The following is a 24,870-nucleotide window of genomic DNA, read 5'->3' as shown; positions in this document are numbered from 1 at the left end:
AACTACAACTTCAGTGAGCCTGGCAGCAGTAACACTGCCAGTGGGTTTGTATACACGGTGCATTTTGTTGTTTACGAGAAAACACTCACTGCCCACTGAACGCTTTTTTCACACGGGATAAATCTATACAATTATATTTCATAGCTACAAGACTAACTTGATCACGAAAATATTTTCCAGTAAATATTACCGAAGATTACAGTCTCAGGAAACATTACATCCCAGATATCAAATTCAAATCAAAGAATGAATTTCTGAAGGAATATTACAAACTACCCTGGAGAGCACATTTTGCTACAGGTTTGTTTTCTTACTGACCAAACTCTACTGATCACAAGTTTAAGTACTGTTTCCAAGTTCGAAATGAACACTAGGCCTAAATATCCATTAGAATTAGCAACCGATAAATATAAATCAAATATGAACATTTTTCATGTAAACAGAAGCAGAAAATAGCCCATCAATGAAGGTAAACACGGGAAAAAATGGTGGCCACGTAAATAATTCTGAATGTTAAGACTGGCAACCAGACAGGAGGAAAACATTCTGTACGTAGCAAAAGTAATACACATATTCGAAAATTTGCACTGAAACTTATTTACTGTAACTTATTATTTTGAAATTCACATTTAGCAACGTCTGCCATCTGTCCGCAAGCTTGTGAAACTGCAACTCTCCACTCAAACGCGGGAACTTCTCTATAAAACAAAATCAATATTGCAAGTGCAAAGGCCATGGGGTATGGGTTCGATTAAAGCTACTCCGTGCGTGTGTTTGTAGGAGGCACGCCCCCTCACGTGCTGGCCATGTGGTACTCACCTGCTAATCTTAGAGCGGACATCCTCTGGAACTCTGGCTCCTGCAGCCACTTCCACATGCGGCGAAACGTCTCCCTGCCTGACTTCAGTTTTGACCATGGTTTCGGGTTGCGCAGGAGATCTGACAGCGTGCCTTGTGAGCGACATAAGACGCGCTGGGCGAAGATAGCCTGTGGGATGCTGTACCTCTTCAGTTCAGCACTGATTCTCTGGGCTAGCTCCTTCGTGTTGATTTCTTCTACTTCACTTGCCCCAGCTCCCGACCCAACACCTAGACCCACACCACCACTTCCTACTAGACCACCCCCGCTGGATGTTGGGACAGTTTTCACGGCCACTGGTGTTGGTGGTTGTTGTGTCACAAAGCTCGGAGGTGATGGGGATGCCACAACGACGTTCTCACGCTGAATCTGTTGGGTCACAAGCGACGGGGGAGAATGATGCGGCGAGACGACTGCCGTGTGAGGAGTGATTGTTGTGAGCCCATTGATGGTCGGGAGAGTTGCAGCTGCCAATGTTGTGGTACCCACGAAACTCGTGACGATCGAGTTCGGAGGTGAGTGAAGTGAAGCTGATGGAGGGCTGAGCGTTGGACTCTGTGGTGCTACTAATGTAGCCCGCCCTACCAAATCCCGTTGAGTATAGGGCGAGTCATAGCTGTTAGGTGACATGCTTTTCTGCGGAGAGTGTAAACCATTCTGACTGTATGAACTCTGCGGGGAGAGAGGAGAATGTTGCTGAGGAATGCTGATACTGCCTAATCCATTGTTGGGTGAAGAATAATGATGGGGCGGAGACATGCCCATTGAAGGTAGTTTGTCGTAACTATACGGGGAATTCACTCCCATACCGAGACCAATATTTCCCAGCCCGTTATTTTGCATGACTGTAAACGACCCAGAAACATTGCTCGCATGGCCATAAGCAAACTTATCTGACATAGTAGATATTGGGGGTAGAGGTTGTAACGGTGTGAGTGTTGCATATGAAGAACTGGGGCTAAATCCTGGAGGTGACATTCTGCCATTAACAGAGGTTAAAGTCTGATACGTTGGTTCGGGCTGAAGTGTACGAAAATCTGTAGCGTCAATCATACTGGCAACACTAACGGAGATACCTGACGTTGGAGAAAGCTTCCCGGGACTTAGCAGTTCTGAGTCATGAGAATCGTCCTGCGGTTGTACTATCACAGATAGGCTCTCCTGTTTGGTGGTGTCGCTCGCTAGACTTACGGCCCCCTCTGCAGATAGGTCTTCTGCACTAGTGGCTAGTTCCTCCTTGATTTGAATATGAGCCTGCTCTCCCGACCCCGACTCAGTGAGTGACTCGTGGGAAGTGGGCACTGACCCAACCACAGCCGAACGTGAAATAGTGGGGCTGAGCTCGCTCGGAGACATGCTTAGTCCGGCATGCGTAGATGCGGCTGGCGAATCGACCGACTCCGGTAATGGTTCACTAAGCGACTGCTGTTCGGCCATCTCCCCCATATTCTCCATCTTCCCTCAATCACTTTCTCACACAAACAGCACTCACTAATTCTTCAAACTTCACTCCACACACTGATCACAATTAATATAATAAAATACCTCCCCGGTCAGAGACTTTACCTTCCGAAAAGTCCCATACACAAAATTTTCACCATCCACCAGACGTCCATATTTGTATGCTGTGCCACTGCGCATTCAATTGCGCATTAGAAACTGTCCTAAGGGATGAAATTTTCCTTATTTTAAGCCGTCACTATCCACCCGCAAAGCACGCACGAACACTCCCGCATTATACACACCACTGTCGAGTACACACTAAACGAAGGGTTCGGGTTTACGCTGGCTTCTTTGTTAGCAGCTGGCTCTCCATCCTATCAGCTGTCCACAGCTCGCCCCACCAGCCGGCCGGCCCTGCCTGCACCCCACGATCCTATTCACTGCGCTGTGCCAGTTGCCAGCTGCGAGCGACGAAATGGCTCCCGTCTCCACCGCATGTTCCGGGCTTCTATTGTCTGCCATTTGCAACGTAAAGGACATGTAATGCTTACTCAGGAGAGCTCTACCATACTTCAGGAGTGGTTTCTGACAAGAAACATCAACTGTCATGTCCCTATATTCGTTTGCGATGCAGTGCGAACGAGCACATGGCTGAGGTAAGGATATTGATTCAAGGCAGACGAAAATCCGATAATTTTAAAGCCTTAAAATCAATATCAATTACCATGGCGTAACTCCTCCAGTTGAGTGTTACATTCGTATTAAATATCGCTACATTCTGCAAATAACTAAAGCACTATCTGAAGTATCGTCATTTCTTGAAAAGTTATCTAACCATGAAGACGTTCTTCACCTGGATTGCGTTAATATGCAGAGATGTATAACATAGTTTTGGTTCAAGAGGATAGTTTTAAGTGTTCGTATTACGGTAGGTTTGTGCTTCTAAGAAGAGGTTAACATTTGTCATCTTTCGAGACTTATATTTATCTACAACGGTACTAGCAGATATATTATTAACGTCAGTTTATGTCTGTTATTAAGATAAGTATCGTATTTCTACAGATCATGACATAAATAAGTGCATAGTATTTTCTCAGATATTTCACTATGCTTTCATTCTAGTTTAATTGTTAGTGAAGTGACTTGTTTGCATGCTCTGTGAAGTACATTGCTCAAAGCAAGATTGGAACCAGCGACTGAGATTAATAGTCATGATATATTTTCGTTATTAATTTCGTGTATGACTATTTCTTTGATTATTCTTCTTATTCTTAAACGTAAAACTATCATTATTTTTGTTCCAAGGAGATGGTAATGACAGGCAATTTTCATAATTATACGTTGCTCATCTGTCCAGCTATTTGTGCCATATTGGTGTAGCTATTACCGTCGCTTGCATTGAGATTATAATATAAATATTATATTACCTACTAGGGTAGGTCTAGACGTTCATAATGAAGTTCGAATGTTGACATCCAAACTTCAGTTCTAGAACCATAACACAACAAAATTTATGGTAGTTGTGATATGAGATAACTAGGTCTATCGTCGCCTGTCGTCGCGAATGAGTGTAGTAGATTTTTCTTACCATACCTGAAACAACCTGATTGTACATTTATGCACGAGTCTACCTTTCTCAATAGCTGAGTAACAGCTGAAGGTGGTAGTCATTCTCATCTAAAAAACGAATATTCCATCTATATTTTAGTATATGATAAACAATAATTCGAATACACTTATGAGATAAATCAAAATGTGTAACTATACTTCAAATGAGACAACTCTCACCACATTAGTGCCCATTGTCAGGGCAGATGGCTGGCTGTGTAATATGGAATGTGTGTCACAGCTGTGCCGTCATGAAGCATATTCAGTTAATATTTTCAGTTGTGCGCTGAAGCATTTCAGAACTACTTCCTGGAGAGCAGGACATTAGATTATTAGATCTAATCTTACTAAAAATGCTGTGCCTTGTTTTCCTTCCCCCCTCCCCCGACCCTCCGCCGGCCATAACCACAATCTCTCGCTCTCTCACACACACACACACACACACACACACACACACACACACACACACACACACTTATAACACACTCTGGTGTAAAGGTTGATAACCAAACAACAATCAGCACATCTGGTGTAAAAGAAATACGCACAGGTTATAACACAAAGTGAATAGAAATAGTTTCATAGAACGACCTAGATACAATAGAATTTGAATCTCTGAAGAATATATTTTCTGTCTAAAGGAGAGATGGGCACAAGCAACCTGATATCCTGGAATTATTTTAGTGATAATTCAATGCAGTAACTCTTTGTGTTATACTGTAATTACTAATGTTTCCACAAAGATACAAAAATGGAGGTAAATTGAATTATTCTTGCCGAAGTAACACGTTATCAGAGGTTCAGTGCATATCAACACATACATTTAAGTATGTTTCAGTAAGTGCCTGTCAGGTAAAGAAGGGAAAGAAAGAGGGTACAATTGTTCCTTCCACCAGCCGAAAGTTACCGAGGAGGCTTTATCAACCCACGTATACCTGTCCCCACTCCAAACACCACACCTACAGGTTTCTGCCCTGTCAACAGGCTAGCAACTTTCCTATCCCTTACCTGTAACATTTATGCAATTTAAAATGAAATGTGATCGCGATTAACAGTAAAGTTTACAAAATACACGTTCTAGATTCTTGATAATGCATTCTATTATGAATGAAGGGTGAAAGGCTCAGGATCTAGGTACTTCCACCCTGTCGAACTATTCTCAATATTATATTGGCCAAAAGACTAATATATTAATCTCTCTTGTCAAAACTTTCAGTGATCTAGGTTCGAAAATAACTTCTTGTCCAGTAATGAACTTGCCCAGTGGCTGTGGTGATATTTCTGGTCTTAAATAGATTATTAAGCCAGTATTTTCCTGGAGTGATACTGGGAGAAAATCACTAAAGTCATAAACTTAATGGTTTGAAGTCGAACCACTCAACCTTGAAGTTTCAGTCTTGTCCTGAAACACGTTAATCGCACTCGGTTACTAAGAAGGGTAGTGATATTATATTTCATATCTTTTATAGATTTAAGATGATTATAAATTGAAACACTGTAGCTTTATCGGAATGCAGTTTGGTGCAGACGCTAACCAGGTTATGTTTTATTGTGGACTCCAAAACACTCTCAAAGTATGACTTGCATTTCGAATTTTTAGTGAAGTCACACTTTAAAGAAGAATGTTGTTATTGTTGCTGCTGCTACATAAACTACTGTTTCTTGCATTTGTTAAGGTCTTCCCATCTTAGTACACTAATCACTCTGCATAGCACTTCAGAGATAACTATTAAGTGATCAGAGATTCGAATTCAATCCCTCACAACGGCTATCTTAAATGTAGTTTCCTGGCTTCCCACTTCCACTTCAGAAAAATTCTGGGACAATACCATATTTCAAGTCCTATCAGAATTCTAAACCAAGATGTTAATCACACTTGCATACCCTTCTACATAACATAGGTTATCATACAGATTATAGACCGGTGTCGTAGCTTAGTTTGGCGATCGTTTTCTTCTTCTCCTCCTTCTCATTATTATTCTTTATTATTATTATTATTATTATTATTATTATTATTATTATTATTATTATTATTATTATTACCGGATGAGTTGGCCGTGCCGTTAGGGGCGTGCAGCCGTGAGCTTGCATCCGAGAGATAGTGGGTTCGAACCCCACTGTTGGCAGCCATTAAATTACTATCAAACTTGCCGTTGGTAGTGCTCTAAAATGCAAAATTTGTATCCTAACCTGTAGCTCCCCAGTCTACGCTATGCCATTGGATCCTCGTAAAGCATAGGTCTTGGTGTATTAACTGACAGCTGTCTGTCCGCCGATGTTGATGCGACGGATCTCCACGAGTAAAGAACAGATTTAGAGAATGAGGTTAGATAGCATATCAGTTACCCTCGTGAGGCCGTGAGTGAGAGAGGCTCCTTCCAAGACCTTCAGAGTAGTTTTAAATTCGCAGTAGGCTCCCCACAGATAAACATGTTTCACTTTAGTCTAAGGATTTCTTTTCCCTTCCTAGTCGGGTATGTGCCTTTTAATTTAGGCACTCCCAGTTACTTAGCGTCGGTATTACTTGTGGATTTAAGCCGTGTTTTACGACCTGACGCCACTCCTATAAATGTATTCACTATTGCATGTTTCTTTGCTAGTTGATAGCGCGGTATTATGAGTGCAAACACAGTAATAATAATAATAATAATAATAATAATAATAATAATAATAATAATAATAATAATAATAATAATAATAATAATAATGTCTGCTCCCATGGTGTAGTGGTTAGTGTGATTAGCTGCCACCCCCGGAAGCCCAGGTTCGATTCCTTCCTCAGCCATCCTCGAAATGGTTTTCCGTGGTTTCCCGCTTCTCCTCCAGGCAAATGACGGGATGGCACCTAACTTACGGCCACGGCCGCTTCCTACCCTCTTCCTAGTCTCCCCCTTCCAATCTGCCCTTGCCCGCACAAGGCCCCTGTTCAGCATAGCAGGTGAGGCCACCTGGACGAGGTACTGGTCCCCCTTCCGAGTTGTATCGCCCGACCCAAAGTCTCACGCTCAGAACACTGCCCTTGAGATGGAAGAGGGGGGATCCCTCGCTGAAAGAAAGAAAGAAAGAAAGAAAGAAAGAAAGAAATAATAATAATAATAATAATAATAATAATAATAATAATAATAATAATAATAATAATAATAATAATAAAGCAAAGTCATCTCCATACAGGCCACGAAAGCCCTGGAAGGGATGGAAGGTAAAGGCTTCTACTATCCGTAACCTCGGCACTTACTGGAGTGGAGTGGTTAGCTCTACGCCCGGCCGCCTTTGAACACAGGAATTAACCTGGTACTCATTTTTGGCGTAGGCTGAGTGAACTTCAGGGCCATGTGCATCTCCGGAAGTGGAAATCTCGTTTCTTAATTTTTTTTACTTCCTGACGGGGAATCAAACCCATGTCCTTCCGGGTGAACCGAGCACGCCCTTACCGCCTCGGTCAGGCAGGCCCTAACAATAATAATACTGACTTTCACGTTCCACTTACAAGTTTTACGGTTTTTGGAAACGTCGAAGTACTGGATTTTGTCCTGCAGAAGTTCTTTAACGTGCCGGGAAATCTACCGACAAGAGGCTGATGTGTATGGTATCTTCAAGTACCAGCAGACTAACCCGGGACTGAACCCGTCAACTTGGGTTCAGAAAGCCAGCGCTCTGTCGGCTGAGCCACTCAGCACAATGATAGATAATATTGCATACATACATACATACACGTAAATCTTCATTATAGACTGTTATGCCCTTCATCGTTCAGTCTGCAAGCCTCTGTGAATTTACTAAACGCCTCCACAATTCTATATTTGTAACTAGCTCTGAGGCCTCGTTTAGTTCCATACCAATTATCTTTAAATCATTAGGAACTGAGTCTAACCGTCTTCGTCTTGGTCCGTGCCCATCATTCTCCTAGGTAACCTATCCTTCTCCATTCGCCTCACGTGACCCCACCCGTTTATGCATATCGCTTCATCCAATGAGTTCATCTTAGCCTTCTCCTCGTTCCGAGTACGCTCCTACCATTGTTCCCACCTGTTTGTACCAGCTATCGTTTTCACAACTTTCATATCCTGATCCACTCAGCTTTCACTCCTGTACAAACAGTTGCTCTGAAAACTGTCTGTAGTAAAAATGGTTTCGTCCGGAAGCTGACTTTTTTTGTTACAGAATACTGTTGATCACAACTGCGAGTTCACCGCATTACCTTTGATGAACCTTGATTCAATCTCATTTGCTATAGGCTACTACCATCCTGGGAGTATACACATCCTAGATACCACTTCAGCACAGTCTGCCATTAAGGCCAACTCGTAGGCACAGGCCAAACTGTTTACTATATTTCCACCTAACTGAATCACTCCCTGAAACTTTATACCTTTCAGTAGATGATCCATGTAAACTGTGAACAATAAAGGTGAAAGATTACAGATTGTCATGCTTGAACCAAGAACTCATTCTACCATCAGTTCTCACTGTAACCCGATTGTCAGTATAAATGCCTTCGTTTGCTTTTAATAGTCTATCCCCTTAATCTCATAATCACTCAGTACAGCTGACATCTCTTTCCTCGGTGCTCTGTTGTATGACTTCACTGGCCTTTGGTCACAGGGGACCCGGGTTCGATTCCCGGCAGGGTCACGAATTTTAACCATCATTGGTTAATTTCTCTGGCACGGGGACTGGGGTTATGTATCGTCTTCAACATCATTTCATCCTCATTACGACGCGCAGGTCGCCTATGAGCGTCAAATCAAAAGACCTGCCCCTGGCGAGCCAAACATGTCCTCGGACACTTCCGGCACTAAAAGCCATACGCCAGTTCATTTCTGGATCTATGAAACATAATATTTAATATTATTAGACTATTATTATAATTATTATTTCTCTTTCTTTCTTAATCTGCTTACCCTCCAGGGTTGGTTTTTCCCTCGGACTCAGCGAGGGATCCCACCTCCACCGCCTCAAGGCCAGTGTTCTGAAGCTTCAGACTTTGGACCGGGGGATACAACTAGGGAGGATGACCATTATCTTGCCCAGGCGGCCTCACCTGCTATACTGAACAAGGGCCTTGCGAAGGGATGAGAAGATTGGAAGAGATAGACGAGGAAGAGGGAAGGAAGCGGCCGTGACCTTAAGTTAGGTACCATCCCGGCATTTGCCTGGAGGAGAAGTTGGAAACCACAGAAAACCATTTCGAGGATGGCTGAAGTGGGAATCGAACCCACCTCTACTCAGTTGACCTCCCGAGGCTGAGTGGAGCCCGTATCAGCCCCTGTACCACTTTTCAAATTTCGTGACAGAGCCGGGAATCGAACCCGGGCCTCCGGGGGTGGCAGCTAATCACACTAATCACTACACCACAGAGGCGGACATTATTATTATTATTATTATTATTATTATTATTATTATTATTATTATTATTATTATTATATGCGAAAAAGACCAGAAAACTGATCACGCAAAGCTCACTTAGAAGTTGTGCATTTTCTTCTTTGCCAGCAGCCTTCAGTTTTTCTCTCATCGTGGTTCTTCGTTCTTCTGTCCACTTAGCTCCTGTCTTCTTCTTGTGGTTTCTCTCTGACTCTACTTCCCACTTGTTGATTTTCGTTCTGTAGCAGGTTCGGTTAGCGATGTCGGCCACTTTGATTCCTGATCTTTCCAGGTCTTGGCGGATTTCCGTTGTCCACCTATTTGTTTTGATGTTTTCTGTTGCCTCAAGTAAGATTCTTGTCAGCCTGTTTTCTGGAAGGCGTTTGATGTGTCCGTAAAATTTCAGGCGTCTTTCTGTGATGTCGGCCGCAAGGTTTGAGAGCTCTTCGGTTTTTGTACGAGATTGCAGTCTATATCCTTCGTCAGTCAGTTTTGGGCAGAGAATTTTTCTGATGATTTTACGTTCCTCTTACAGGATGTCTTCGAGTACTGTTTTCCTGTGGAGATCCAGTGTTTCACTCGCGTATAGTATTTCAGGTTTGATCACAGTGTTGTAATGTCGAATTTTGGTGAAGATTGAAAGGCATTTTTTTGTTGTAAATGTTTTGCGTTCGGCCGAGGGCTCTCTTCATTTTTTGGATGCGGACCTCGAGGGCCTTCTGTTCTTTTCCTGTTGGTACTATAATTTCTCCGAGATATCGGAACTCAGTTACTTTTTCGATTGTGCCAAATTTCGTGTTCAAATTCTGGAGGCTGCAGTGGTTGCACATGACCTTGGTTTTTGAGAAGGAGATTTGTAGGCCGAATTTTTCTGAGCATTTCTTGAGAGTTTCGATTTGGCTGATTGCCTGTTGTTCGTTTGTTGCAAGGATCGCGAGATCATCTCTATTATTATTAGAGGAAGCAGAAGATGAGGAATCTTCCAGATTTACATAAGACTAAATATGATAAAGCAAAAAACTGAAGTGTACCTATTAAAAATGATAAATGCATATTACAGCCATGAAAAAAAAAATAAGTCAATTTCCCAATAGCTGCATATCCTCTGATGGTGCTATGTGAGAAGCCAATCAGCCTCTGTACTTAAGATTTAACAGACAGATATTTCTCCGGTAACACATACAGGGAAGAGGCTACATATTTACATATGTTTACAAACAACTTCTATTATAGATTCACACATTGAAGTCCGTCGGTCCAAGTTCCATTTCCAAGAAATTCCGGCAGGTGGCTAAAATGACTTTTTTTTTTTTTTTTGGTTATACGTAGCTGACGAGGTGCAGATTGTGAATTTTATAAATGTTATACAATATAATTGGAATAAGACCATTGTACGCTAAGGTGCTCAAATACGTCAGCCCCTTGTTGGGGGATTTACCGGCACGTGAAAGAACTTCTCCGGGATAGCATTCTGGCTTCACGGCGTCTCCGAAAACCGTAAAGTAGTTAGTGAGACGTAAAGTCAACTACATTATTATTTGGGAACTAAGGCATTCAGTTTACACGATGACTGGTCTGCACCGTAACATTGACTTGCAAGTGATGTATGTAGGCCTTTGTATTTACTGTATGTATATATCTTAGTATGTATTACACACCGGGCGAGTTGGCCGTGCGGTTAGGAGCGCGCAGCTGTGGGCTTGCATCCAGGAGATAGTGGATTCGAATCCCACTCTCCGCAGCCGTGGTTTACCGTGGTTTCCCATTTTCACACCAGGCAAATGCTGGGGCTGTACCTTAATTAAAGCCACGGTCGCTTCCTTCCAACTCCTAGCCCTTTCCTATCCCATCGTCGCCACAAAAAAGTATTACACATTTATAAGACTTTCTTAGATATTCCTATTCAGTACAAAGTAACTTATGTATTGTATTGAATAGGATGATCTAATAAAGCCTTATAAGTGTATAATTCAATACTGACAATACGGATATGAAGCTGATATTATGTAATGTGTGTATGTATACCCCTCAGTCCCGTTTCTTGATAAGGGTCAGGGAATTGACTTGTCGGTGGTGATGATGATGATAATAATAATAATAATAATAATAATAATAATAATAATAATAATAATAATAATAATAATAATAACCGAGTGAGTGGCCACGTTGTGTGGATCACGTAGCTGTCAGCTTGCATTCGGGAGATAGTGGGTTTGAACCCCACTGTCGGCAGCCCTGAAGATGGTTTTCCGTGGTTTCCCATTACATTAATCAAGGCCGCAGACGCTTCCTTGCTACTCCTAGCCCTTTCCCATCCCATCGTCGCCATAAGACTTATCTGTGTCGGTGCGACGTAAAGCAAATTGTATAATAATAATAATAATAATAATAATAATAATAATAATAATAATAATAATAATAATAATAATAATAATAATAATAATAATAATAATAATAATAATAATAATGATGATAATAATAATAATAATAATCACTGACCCAACCTGGACAATGAGGACGAAGTACGGTAACATCAAAAGAGCTACACACCGGGCGAGTTGGCCGTGCGCGTAGAGGCGCGCGGCTGGGAGCTTGCATCCGGGAGATAGTAGGTTCGAATCCCACTATCGGCAGCCCTGAAAATGGTTTTCCGTGGTTTCCCATTTTCACACCAGGCAAATGCTGGGGCTGTACCTTAATTAAGGCCACGGCCGCTTCCTTCCAACTCCTAGGCCTTTCCTATCCCATCGTCGCCATAAGACCTATCTGACCGGGCGAGTTGGCCGTGCGCGTTGAGGCGCGCGGCTGTGAGCTTGCATCCGGGAGATAGTAGGTTCGAATCCCACTATCGACAGCCCTGAAGATGGTTTTCCGTGGTTTCCCATTTTCACACCAGGCAAATGCTGGGGCTGTACCTTAATTAAGGCCACGGCCGCTTCCTTCCAACTCCTAGACCTTTCCTATCCCATCGTCGCCATAAGACCTATCTGTGTCGGAGCGACGTAAAGCCCCTAGCAAAAAAAAAAAGACCTATCTGTGTCGGTGCGACGTAAAACCCCTAGCAAAAAAAAAAAAAAAAAGAGCTACAAAATTCAAGTACCTAGGAGAGATTTTGACTCCAAACATGAATGAGAAAGCAGCGTTTCAAGAACGTGCAAGAAAGATGGAAACTGCGTTTAGATTATGTCAGAACACCTACCAATCTAAATCACTCTCCTACCAGGCCAAATTCAAGCACTACAACACGATAGTCAAATCTGAATGTTTATATGCAGCTGAGACAATAGCCACGAAGGGACTCTCAGATTTGGAAAAAAAAGAAAGGAGGTTCCTTAGAAAGATTCTTGGACCCATAAAATCATCAGACAAGTTTACGTTTCGCATGAGACCAAACCGAGAACTATACCAACAATTTGAAAACATCACCACCACAATGAAAAGGAGGAGATTGACGTTCTACGGACATATTAAAAGGATGGGATCGTAGAGACTCGCCAACAGGATCCTCACCTTCCAGGAGAACAGGAAGCCACAAGTCCCATGGGTAAAAGAAGTCCACCGAGATTTAGAAAAATGTGGGATCACGGCAGAAGATATAACAAACAGAAAAATCTTCAGACAGAGAGTTGCGGAGGTGGAGGACCTAGCTGATGAGAAAACGAGGAAGAATAGAGTATTCTCGGCAGAAGAACGAGCACGAGCAAGCCAACGGATGAAGGAATACTGACGAAAGAGGAAGGAGAAAGAACTTGAGAAAGCAATGGAAGTTGCGTAGGCCTAATCGCAGCCCATCGATGACTGAAACGAAAATAATAATAATAATAATAATAATAATAATAATAATAATAATAATAATAATAATAGTAGAATGTGTTTTCCGTTCGAGGACTTTGCAGGGGTTAGACGAGGTTGTAATCTTTCACCTTACTCTTCATAGTTTTCGTGGATCATCTGCTGAAAGGTACACTATAAAGTGGCAGGGAGGGATTCAGTTAGGTCTGGCCTATGCTGACGACTTGGTCTTCACGACAGACTGGGCTGAGAGCCTGCAATTTAGTATCTTGGAACTTGAAAATCAGCACAGTAAACATTATGTGAAAATTAGCTTTTCCAAGACTAACGTGATGTCAGTTTGAAAGACCTAAGAGAAATGAATGTCAGGTCGGGAATACGAAACTGGAACAGTATTTAAGAAAGAAGTCAGCTGCTGGACAAAGCTACCTTTAAACCAGTCTCTTTACAGACCGACTTTTCTGTACGGGACTGAGAGGTAGATGGACTCTATCTTATTCATAAGTTAGAAGTAACAGACATAAGAGTAGCGAGAATGATCCGCTATTAAAAATCGGGTGGGAACCATGGTGGGAGTACACTCGGAATCCGGAGATGAAGGTTAAATTAGGAATGTATGAGATGAGTGGAGCAGTATGAATATACCAGCTTCGGTGGTGGGGTCATGTGAGGCAAAGGGAGAAGGAAGGTTACTTAGGAGAATAATGAACTCTGTTATAGAGGGTAAGAGAAGTACAGGGAGACGAAGACGACGATGGTTAGACTCAGTTTATAACGATTTAAAGAAAAGACGTATAAAACTAAACTAGCTCACAGAACTAGTTACAAATAGAGGATTGTGGCGGCGGGTAGTAAATTCACAGAGACTTGCAGACTGAACGCTGAAAGGCAAAACAGTCTGTAATTAGTATATATGTATGTATGAAATGTGAAGCCACTGAAAACCATTCCGAGGTTTGCCAACAGCGGGTCTCGAATCCATTTGTCTCCCCAGTGCTGGCCTCAAATGTCTCACAAAAATTCGTCCTGCGAATATATCCGACAGAAAAAGGACGTTGAAGAGTGGCAATCTGGCAACACTGTAACCACATGTAGGGTAACTACCTCTGTCAGCACATGTTCGTCGTGCTGTGCAGTTGGTGCAGTGGGTTAGCATGCAGGAGGTCGAGGGGTCCAGTGTACTTCCGGTTATTCAGACAAATGAGGGGAACAACATGCGCGAAAAGTCGAAAAACACGGATAACCCAATTCAATGAAAATTTATGGAATAATTTGACTTTCCCTGTGCACATTGTACCGCTGATGATAACGTCTTCCATCGTCATTTTTGCTTTAGTATTAGTATTATTTACGTAGTTATGTACGGACGATCGTATTATTAGTGGGGTTATGTCATGAAACATCTGCTGTATATAACTTATTTTAATATGAGTTTATTTAATGTAAGAGCACATAATTAATAGTATATAATTTATTACTATCTGTATATATGATGTATAATCCACTGTAACATTGTGCAACACACTGTAATATCCAGAACTACGCTATGTACGACGAGAACTATGTAGAACCTTCCTTACATTGTAACTAGGATATTTTGTTTTTTGCTAGTGGTTTTACGTCGCAGCGACACAGATAGGTCTTATGGCGACGATAACTAGGCTATTAGAGACTCTGGAATTTACGAGAAAATATGTTGTGTCATATCCTTCGAGAAGCCTAGCCAGGCAACATATAAAGAGGAAGTCTTGATGGTTAACTGGAGTTGATTTGATGAGACTTGTGTCGAAGTCGTGTTAGCGAGTGTTTGAAGTATGTGAATTGGTTTTGTTGGGTTGGTAGTTGACATGCATCTGTTGCAATCTCTTCTTATTCTTTAGTAGTAGTGTTTTGTTTTATGATGGCAGCTTATTAGTTTATGCGCGTGAATTTGTGTATATAGCCTGTAATTAAAACACTGTACAGAAGTGATAGCATTTTGTGTGCGTTTTTGTGGATACATCAATCTATAATTCTATAGTAATATCCTCAGCTGTGCAAGGTATATGTGAACGAGGCAAATATTTAATCATTCTACATGACCTTAAACGTTATTATAAGTGAAGTGAAACGTAGTGAAGTGAAATTAAGGTGTAAGTTTTGAAAATGCAGTACAAGGTGGGAAATAATATTAATGTTGTTGGAAATGACTTGGTTCATAACCAAGACAAGGATGTCAATAAGGTGCAACACCAAATAATTAGTGTTAGAGCGAAACGAAAATCTACGGAATATATACTTTACAGTAGCCATTCCCAATTTGTGGCCGCGAACCCTAGAGGGGGAGGGGTACGATAATCCAAGGGGTCCGGAATAATATGTATCTTAAGTTGTAAGAGCGAAATCTTATTGTAAAAACACAATTCATAGACCATTATACTCAATTTAATAATTGTCTTCACTGTTGTATAAGTTACATAGTACTGTATACAGTATGTAACTCTCAGCTTGGCCGATAGATGGTATAAGTTAGCAGCGGAAAAGGAACAAAAACTACAAGGCCGTGTAAGTGAGGTAATTGTTAGACACTTGGAATTGCTAGTATCCACGCTCAGATCATATTTTCCGCTACTGATTGAGAAAATCTCGTGGATCAAAAATCCCTTCTTTGAAAGTGAACGTGAACTGTCCTCGCTTGAGGAAGATCAACTAGCCGACTATTGCATTAATTTGAATGAAGAGAAATGAATCTGAGGATGATATGTTTCAAAAGTGGAATTCAAAAGTACAGTCCGTTTAAAAATGATCCACATATTTCCTCAGTGCAATTTACACTAGGGACTCTTCACATCTCAGTACAGTTTACATGGAAAGTAATGTTCTGTGTATTTAGTGCAATCAACTGCTAAGGGCAGAGAGAATGTGACAAATACCGAGCTCGATAGCTGCAGTCGCTTAAGTGCGGCCAGTATCCAGTATTCGGGAGATAGTAGGTTCGAACCCCACTGTCGGCAGCCCTGAAAATGGTTTTCCGTGGTTTCCCATTTTCACACCAGGAAAATGCTGGGGCTGTACCTTAATTAAGGCCACGGCCGCTTCCTTCCCACTCCTAGCCCTTCCCTGTCCCATCGTCGCCATAAGACCTATCTGTGTCAGTGCGACGTAAAGCAACTAGCAAAAAAATGTGACAAATAAATTGAAGTATGATATGGGTGGAGAATCAGATGGAGTGGAATGTTTAGCTCCAGGAAGTTCCATGAATGTATCAAACTCCGAGTCTCTGATCGACTTTTGTGTCCATGACATCCCCTATACCCTACAATTTCTAAAAAGGAAATAGTGCGTTTAATGCCTTTTATGACAACATCCCTGTCTGAGTGTACCTTTTCTGCTCGCACACAAATGAAACCGAAGTACAGAAACAGGCTGATATTCGGTTGGAAAACTGCACCATTGATCCAACAACCGCGGCACGCGAATTTTGTCCAAGTATGTCTCCAGATCCAAACTGTTGTATAATTTCTGTTTTATGTTTTATAATTTCTGTGCACGTATACATTTATTATATTTATACAAATGAAGTTACATTTAACTTTCAAACAAAGTAAATATTCGTCTTAAATTATACGAATAAAATCAACCATGGTAACATTACAAAATTCTGTTTTTTGTTTACTGAATACAGTACAAACTAACTGGGACCGGAGTCTGTTCGGATTACGAAATTTTCGGATTAACCGAAAAAATATTTTCTAATAATAATGTTATTGTTTTTACGTCCCACTAACTACTTTTGCGGTTTCCGGTGACGCCTAGGTGCCGGAACTTTTCCCTCAGGAGTTCTTTTAAGTGCCAGTAAATCTACTTACACGAGGCTGACGTATTTGAGCACCTTCAAATACCACCGGACTGAGTGAATTAACTTGCGGTGAAATAAGAGCAATTTTCTTGCCTCCTAATGTTACGTCGATATTGCAGCCAATGGACCAGGGCGTTCTGCAAAATGTAAAACTTGTGTATAAACGGAAACATCTCAGGTACGTGATTGGAATGACAGTTCACTTACTATTCTTCAAAAGCTGAAGAACGTGAATGTAAAGGACGTGGTTTACTGGGCAGCAGAGGCATGGGATGGTGTCAGTGAACAGTTCATGGGGAAAACGTGAAAAAAATTGTGGCCAAGTCTCACATTCATCGAGAGTCCAGCGGAAGCGTCTGCAAATGTCAATCTCCTTGAAATCGTTCAACAACTTCCTGGTGTAAGGAAGCCAGTGAAAATGACATTAGCGAGTTGATGAAAGCTGACTGTCATCAATTACAAACAGACCAAGAAATTGTAGCTATGGTGGAGAAAGAATCTAGAGTTCATGAGGAACAGTGACGACAAAGAAGACCACAATGAACAACTAGTGTCACATTTAGATGCCGCGGCCTCCTTAGAACTTGCCGTACGCTACGTCGAGCAACACTCCGCTGCTACTTCCACTGATGTGATGTTTATGAGACGCTGGTTTAACACTGCGTCTTTGAGTAGGTTCCAATCACTGCGGCAAAAGAAACTAACAGACTTTGTAAAGATAAACGACCAGTGACTGATGGTTTATGATGTGTAATTATGTTTGCATCTAGTTATTCTAGTAAAATATGACTAATAAAATGCAAGTAAATGTTCACCGAGCTCCATAGCTGCAGTCGCTTAAGTGCGGCCAGTATCCAGTATTCGGGAGATAGTAGGTTCGAACCCCACTGTCGGCAGCCCTGAAAATGGTTTTCCGTGGTTTCCCATTTTCACACCAGGCAAATGCTGGGGCTGTACCTTAATTAAGGCCACGGCCGCTTCCTTCCCACTCCTAGCCCTTTCCTGTCCCATCGTCGCCGTAAGACCTAACTGTGTCGGTGCGACGTAAAACAACTAGCAAAAAAAAGTAAATGTTCATTCTATAATATGTCCTTTCATTTCAATAAGGATTTTTTTTTAAATTGAATGTTTCAGTTCGGATTAACGGGACTCCAGTGTATTATGTTTCGGTTCTTTGGACATGTGTGCTCAAGGGGGCTTCACAGACACACAGTTTGGGAAACCCTGCCGTACAGTATATCTAACTCACTAGCAAAGTGGTTCGTTCCGTTCTGAAAGAATCGCCAACGTAATATCCTCTACATAGAAATGATTTAATTTGAATGAAGAGAAATGAATATGAGGATGTTATGTTTAAAAACTGTGATTCAAAAGGACAGTCCGTTTAAAAATGATCCACATACAGTATTTCCTCAGTGCAATTTACACTAGGGACTCTTTATTTCCCAGTACAGTTTACACAGAAAGTAATGTTCTGCTTATTTCGTTCCAGCGCCATTTACTACTGCCTCTGAAGCCACACTATCCTGTCCTGCCAGTGGATAAACGGAGTTACACCTACAGATGCAGACATTTTCTTACACATATTTAAGAGGGGGAGTGCAGCCATTCATTTCGAAGATAACGAATGTGACCTAATATAAGTTTTTTCTTTCTCAACCGAGCTCGATAGCTGCAGTCGCTTAAGTGCTGCCAGTATCCAGTATTCGGGAGATAGTAGGTTCGAACCCCACTGTCGGCAGCCCTGAAAATGGGTTTCCGTGGTTTCCCATTTTCACACCAGGCAAATGCTGGGGCTGTACCTTAATTAAGGCCACGGCCGCTTCCTTCCCACTCCTAGCCCTTTCCCGTCCCATCGTCGCCATAAGACCTATCTGTGTCGGTGCGACGTAAAGCAACTAGCAAGACAAGTCTTCTTTCTCAGACGCTTGGTTCAGGCAACATGAACCACATCTCACACTGCAGCGCTGAAGTCATTACAACACATCGTTATTTGCCAAGTCTAAACATCGTCTCCAATTACTGTCTCCTCGGCTAAAATCATTACAATCGGTCCTCGTCCATTTACATTATACACACCCTTTCATCCTATGGCCTTCCTATCTTCTAATCTCTATTATTTGTACCTGTTTGTAACGGGATTTTCTTCACAAACTGTTTTACGTCTCACCGACTCAAGACAGATCTTGTAACGACATGGGATAGGAGAGGGCCATGGGAATCGACCATGGCCTTATTTAAGGTACAGCTCTAGCATTTGTCAGGTGTTAAAATGGAAAACCACGGTGGACCGTCCGCAGAGCTGCCGACAGCGGGGTTCAAACCCACCATCTCCCGAATGTAGGCTAATATCTATCTGCCCGCCTCTGTTGTGTAGTGGTTATTCTGGTTAGCTGCCATCCCCGGAGTCCCGGGTTCGATTCCAGGCTCTGCCACGAAATTTGAAAAGTGGTACGGGGGCAGGAATGGGGTCCACTCAGCTTCTGGAGGTCAACTGAGTAGAGGTAGGTTCGATTCCGACCTCAGTCAACCTGAAAGTGGTTTTCCGTGGTTTCCCACTTCCCCTCCAGGCAAATGCCGGGATGGTAACTAACTTAAGGCCACGGCCGCTTTCTTCCCTCTTTCTTGTCTATCCCTTCCAATCTTCCCATCCCCCGACTAGGCCCCTATTCAGCATAGCAGGTGAGGCCGCCTGGGGGAGGTACTGATCACCCTCCCCAGTTGTATCCCTCGACCCAGAATCTGAAGCTCCAGGGCACTGCCCTTGAGGCGGTAGAGGTGGGATCCCTCGCTGAGTCCGAGGGAAAAACCGACCCTGGAGGGTAAACAAATAATGAAGAAGAAGAAGAAGAAATGTCTTGTAACCTTCAGGAATGCTCTCTTGATTGCTGAATTCAAGATACAGTATTCACTTCGAGAAAGAAAGGGTGAACAATTTCAGTGCTTCGATAAAATCCATGTACTACACATGTGACGTGTATCATTTAGGATGTAAGACTCCAAGACCTCCCATGGTTTTTACACTCAAGGTGCAGCATTTATGCAGGCCACGGGAACACGACTGTGTGCAATGCCTGAAGGCCACAGAAGATTGAGTGCATCATTGAAAAGACCAGCAAGTGTTGAATGATTCACTCCAGGTAAACCATTGATAATTAATAGATAGGTTATGATTTGTCTCTCTCTTCTTCATTTCCTAATTCAGAATACAAATTGAGTTAGCTATGAGCTTGCCTAAGAGCCTCCGTGGCTCGATGGTAGCGCGCCGGCCTCTCACCGCTGGATCCCGTGGCTCGATCCCGGTCACTCCATGTGAGATTTGTGCTGGACAAAGTGGAGGCGAGACAGGTTTTTCTCCGGGTACTCCGGTTTTCTCTGTCATCTTTCATTCCAGCAACACTCTAAAGTATCATTTTATTTTATCTGTAAGTCATTAATCATTGCCCCATAGGAGTGCGAAAGGCTTCCGCAGCCGGCACAGTTCTTATCCTCGCCGCTAAATTGGGCTCCATTCAATCCATTCCTAACTCGGTCGAATGACTGGAAACAGGATGAGGATTTTTTGTGAGCTTGCCTTCAAAAGATGGTGGGTTCTAATCCCACTGTCGGCAGCCCTGAAGAGGGTTTTCCGTGGTTTCCCATTTTCACACCAGGCAAAAGCTGGGGCTGCACCTTAATTAACGCCATGACCACTTCCTTCCCAATCCTAGCTCTTTCCCATCCTTTCGTCACCGAAAACTTTCAGTGTATTAGTGCGACGTTAAACTCCTAGAAAAGAAAACTAAGTTAGTTACAGATCTTTTTCTTCATCCAGCGAGACCCAAATGTACTTTCAAACATTATTTTCCCTTAGTTTGCCTAATGCCATTTTATAAAGTTTAGGAAAGTAATTCTTTCTAATTTTTAACACATAGACTTATTATTTAGTTAGGTGTGAGCTTGCCGAACTCAATTAAGTTATTATTCCTTATTGTGTTAAATGTTTTACACAGATCTTGATTTATTTTACTTTGCCTTGTTCCAGGTTAACTAAAGCTGTAGATACAAGAAGCAGGTGTTTCTCTTTCAGATTGATCCCATCAGTTTTAATGTATTCCATCGGTTGAAGGCGATGTTGAACTTCATACCTTTAACATACAAAGGGCACTAGGAAAGTTTTGCAATGTGAGTGAACGCTTTAGACTTTTTCAAAATAATTGCCACCACACTCAACCAACACACTTTTCCATATGTCGAAACGAGTCACTGAACCAACTCTGCCACTTTTCTTCGGTTACGTTTACCACTCTTGATCCCATGCTGCCAGAAGCTCCTCGTCGGATGCAAAACGCCGCCCTTTCAGCTTTATCTTCACTTCTGGGAAGAGTTCGAAGTCACACGGGGCAAGATCAGGACTGTATGGAGGATGATCAAGCACAGTCAACCCTGATCTGGCAAGAAAATCCATTGTTACATTAGCACGATGTGCTGGAGCATTGTCGTGATGCAAGAGCCAAGTGTTGAGCCGTGACCTTGGACGGAGCTGCTTGAGAGCCTGGATGACCTGAGGCAGAAAAGTCTCACTATACCACTTCGCAGTAACTGTCCTTTGTGTTTCTAACACAACCCGAGTCAGGATGCCCCATTTATTGAAGAATACTGCAATCATCCATTTGTTCACTGACCTTGACTTTCGCACAGTCACAGGAGTACCCTCCATCTTCAAACAGCCACACCTTGTTCTGGGATTTTTTTGGGACATCGTAATAATAAAGCCAAGTTTCGTCACCTGTAACGATGCTATTGACGTTACGCGAAGTCCAGTTTTCAAACTGTTTTAGCATTTTTCGGCACCATTTCACTTGATGTGCCCTTTGTTCCTCTGAAAGTGAATGGGGCACCCAAAGGGAACAAACCTTTCTAACATGGAGATGGTCGTGTAGAACTGAATGAATAGCTGGTGCAGGGATGTGGAGGGTCTCTTATACCTTCCGATATGTCAACCGCCTCTCTTGCTGCAACATTTTCCTCACAGCTTCAATGTTTTCCTCAGTCACAGATTCAGACGATCGCCCAGAACGAGGATCGTCTTCAACCCCAAAATTTCCCCTCTGGAACTCTCTGTACCAGCAGAAAATTGTTGTCCGATGTGGACAGTCCTTCCCCAGCACAGGAGTCATTTCCTCCAGGCACTGGTCAACAGTTAATCCACGAGCAAAATTGTAGCGGATAATTGCGCGATATTCACCTTTAGACCACACTGACATCTTAACTTGCTTTCAATCCCACTGCTTGGTAACAACTGGTGTGAAGGTCGCGCCTTGCTGTCTTCTAGACCGGTTTTCAGCCCTCTTTTCATCCCTCACCATAACAGGGGTGTCCAGCCAACCGTCTTTGCGTATTCCAAAACTTTCCTAGTGCCCTTTGTAAGGTTATTTTTATGTTACAATATTTAGAAAAACAAAATGCTTCCATCAACTGAAAAATCTTGAAACTTCTGAGCATTCGCATTTAATACTTCACCAACAGTCCGGCTCCATGGCTAAATGGTTAGCGTGCTGGCCTTTGGCCACAGGGGTCCTGGGTTCGATTCCCGGTAGGGTCGGGAATTTTAACCTTAATTGGTTAATTTCTCTGGCACAGGGACTGGGTGTATGTGTCGTCTTCATCATCATTTCATCCTCATCACGACGCGCAGGTCGCCTACGGGAGTCAAGTCAAAAGACCTGCACCTGGCGAGCCGAACATGTCCTCGGACACTCCCGGCAATAAAAGCCATACGCCATTTCATTTTACTTCACCAACAGTTCTTTTTAACTTATGCATTGCACAATGAGTAGTAACAGTACAGCATTTTATGGCTTAACGTGTTCCAGTACAACTAAGCTAAGATTGAGAATAACCATTAACTAATTATACAGAGATGGAAAAGGTATTCGCGAAGTGGTGAAATGCCAACTCTGTTATAAGTACAATTCCGTGGATAAGTACTTGTCTAATTGGTTTGGAGACAGCAGGGTGCACTTCCGGCTTGTCCATCAGCTTAGCAGGCTCGGTTCATCTTCCTGAACATGACCAATACACCTGTTGCTATTATACATCTCAATAAATGCTATATTTTCCAAGATCGTTCAAAATATATTAAAAATATGACCTAACGTGAGAAACACATAAAATATGCCATGTTAAATGAAACTAACCGAAAAACGCAACATGTACAGTATATTTATTTATTTATTTGATTTATTGTTCAACAGGCATTTCTGCCCACTTACATAATATTCCCATTTCTTATTTCTAATTTTATAAATAATTTACAATACAAATTAAAATATAAACCTAATATTATACTTATGAACTATGGACAGTGGTAAGTGTGTGTTTCAACTTATTATTTTAATTCCTCCTAAAATATACATTATTAATCTATATTACTATTATTATTATTATTATTATTATTATTATTATTATTATTATTATTATTATTATTATTATTATTATTGTACCGGGCGGTACACCTCCACGCCGCTAATTCAAACTTTGCGCCAGTTGAAACTCCCCTACTGGAGGAAGTCTGAACTTTATCTACTGTATTAATTTTCAAGTTTCTCAGAAGATGTCACTACTTGGAAATTTTGAAGTTTCTGAACTGGGTCGTTTTCGACGTATTTTTGTTTTTCCTGTAGTAAGAAGTGTGAACATTCTCTTCTAGAGGACACTACTGAAGAACTACAATGGTGCACCCTAGTGCGAAGTGAAAGAACTATGTTTTTGGAGAAATTGTGAATTCATAAGTTTGTTCTTTGTTAAAAATTTTTCAGTCATTGTTTAAGTTGGCAATATTAACCCTTTCTTTCCCCTTGTTTTGAATTTAGCCAATCCCGAATTTCTTGAATTAATTTTCCACCAATTATGTGTTTCTTCTTCATATTGTGTAGGGGTTTTCTTGGTTATCCAATAAAATGATTGTGGGCGGGTGTTTTCATTCCTGAAACGCCTCGAACTTTCCACGAGAGTATATAAACTGCTGATTTTCGGGTCCCTGCGCCACTTCAGTACCAACTTTCAAAGTGTAAAGTACGTAACAGGGGGCGGGAAGCGCCTCTTTCTTTGGGCAGCAGTACAACAACAAGGTAATGGCCGTTTAATAACTTATTTTCTTGCTAGCTCAGCAGTTTAACTCTCGGGGCAGGTCCGAAGCCTCTCACCATGTAACTTTCCTCTAAAATGTAAAGACACTTAGTTTCAATTCTATCTTTTAAACTAAAAATTTGGGATAGAGAGTGCTTAACCCTCTTGAGCTCCCACTCATATTGCATTGAGGTGAACTTATTTTTTTCTCAACCGTTTCTGCCTTAACGTAATGTAAATTGTTTCACTCTAAAGTCACCTCTTTAGTATGGGATTATCCCTTGCATTAGCGGCCTAGAGCCAGATTAGGTTTTAAACAAAAGGTATTAGGAGTGCAGATCGCCTCCTCTCAAATTGGTATTTTAGAGGCCATGTAATTAACCTTTTCTCACTTAATAGGCCTCAGTAGGTTGGGTATTTTACCCCTGTGTTTATGTCCTTAGAGGACAGCTTTAAGGTGGAATTTGGTGTGGCCTTTGACAGGCTTAAATTTTGAGAGCGAGTTGCTCTTTCTTGAAAATTTTGTTTTCTGCGCGCCTCAAGGAGGCTTTACTGTGTAATTTGGAGCAAGTGCTCCTGAGTATGAATGGGGTTTTCTGCCCCTCTGTTGAAACTTGTTGTGGGGTAAAACTGGGCTAATTGCTCAAGAATTGTGAGTTCGGGGCTCGAAGCCCAAATCCTGTAAATACTGTGATTGTACCTTTGTTGTCTTGCTACTCTGTACCTGCCATGCTTGTTATTTCTTGATTTTGCAAAGAAAATATAACCTGGTTAAATTTTAAATTAACTTTAATTTCGTAGCGTGAGACCTGTTCACCCCCGCACCATCTTTCATCTCTGCTGTTCCACAGATACC

The 24,870-nt window shown here is 41.9% G+C and overlaps 1 protein-coding gene across 1 annotated transcript; it reads right to left on the bottom strand.

Annotated features, from left to right (window-relative positions):
• Positions 1-793: 793 nt before the first annotated feature.
• Positions 794-2,314, bottom strand: LOC136863535 (one cut domain family member 2-like). The gene has a single exon (XM_067139921.2). The coding sequence runs from the start codon at positions 2,312-2,314 to the stop codon at positions 794-796; it is 1,521 nt and encodes a 506-aa protein (XP_066996022.1).
• Between the last annotated feature and the right edge of the window lie 22,556 nt (positions 2,315-24,870).

This window comes from Anabrus simplex, chromosome 2, assembly GCF_040414725.1.
Source record: "Anabrus simplex isolate iqAnaSimp1 chromosome 2, ASM4041472v1, whole genome shotgun sequence".
NCBI classification, from domain to species: Eukaryota; Metazoa; Arthropoda; class Insecta; order Orthoptera; family Tettigoniidae; genus Anabrus; species Anabrus simplex.
This window is presented reverse-complemented; position numbering and strand designations above follow the sequence as displayed.

Bases quoted from the DNA above. Each gene is read 5' to 3' on its own strand.
- LOC136863535 (XM_067139921.2), bottom strand. From the start codon at position 2,314: ATGGAGAATATGGGGGAGATGGCCGAACAGCAGTCGCTTAGTGAACCA.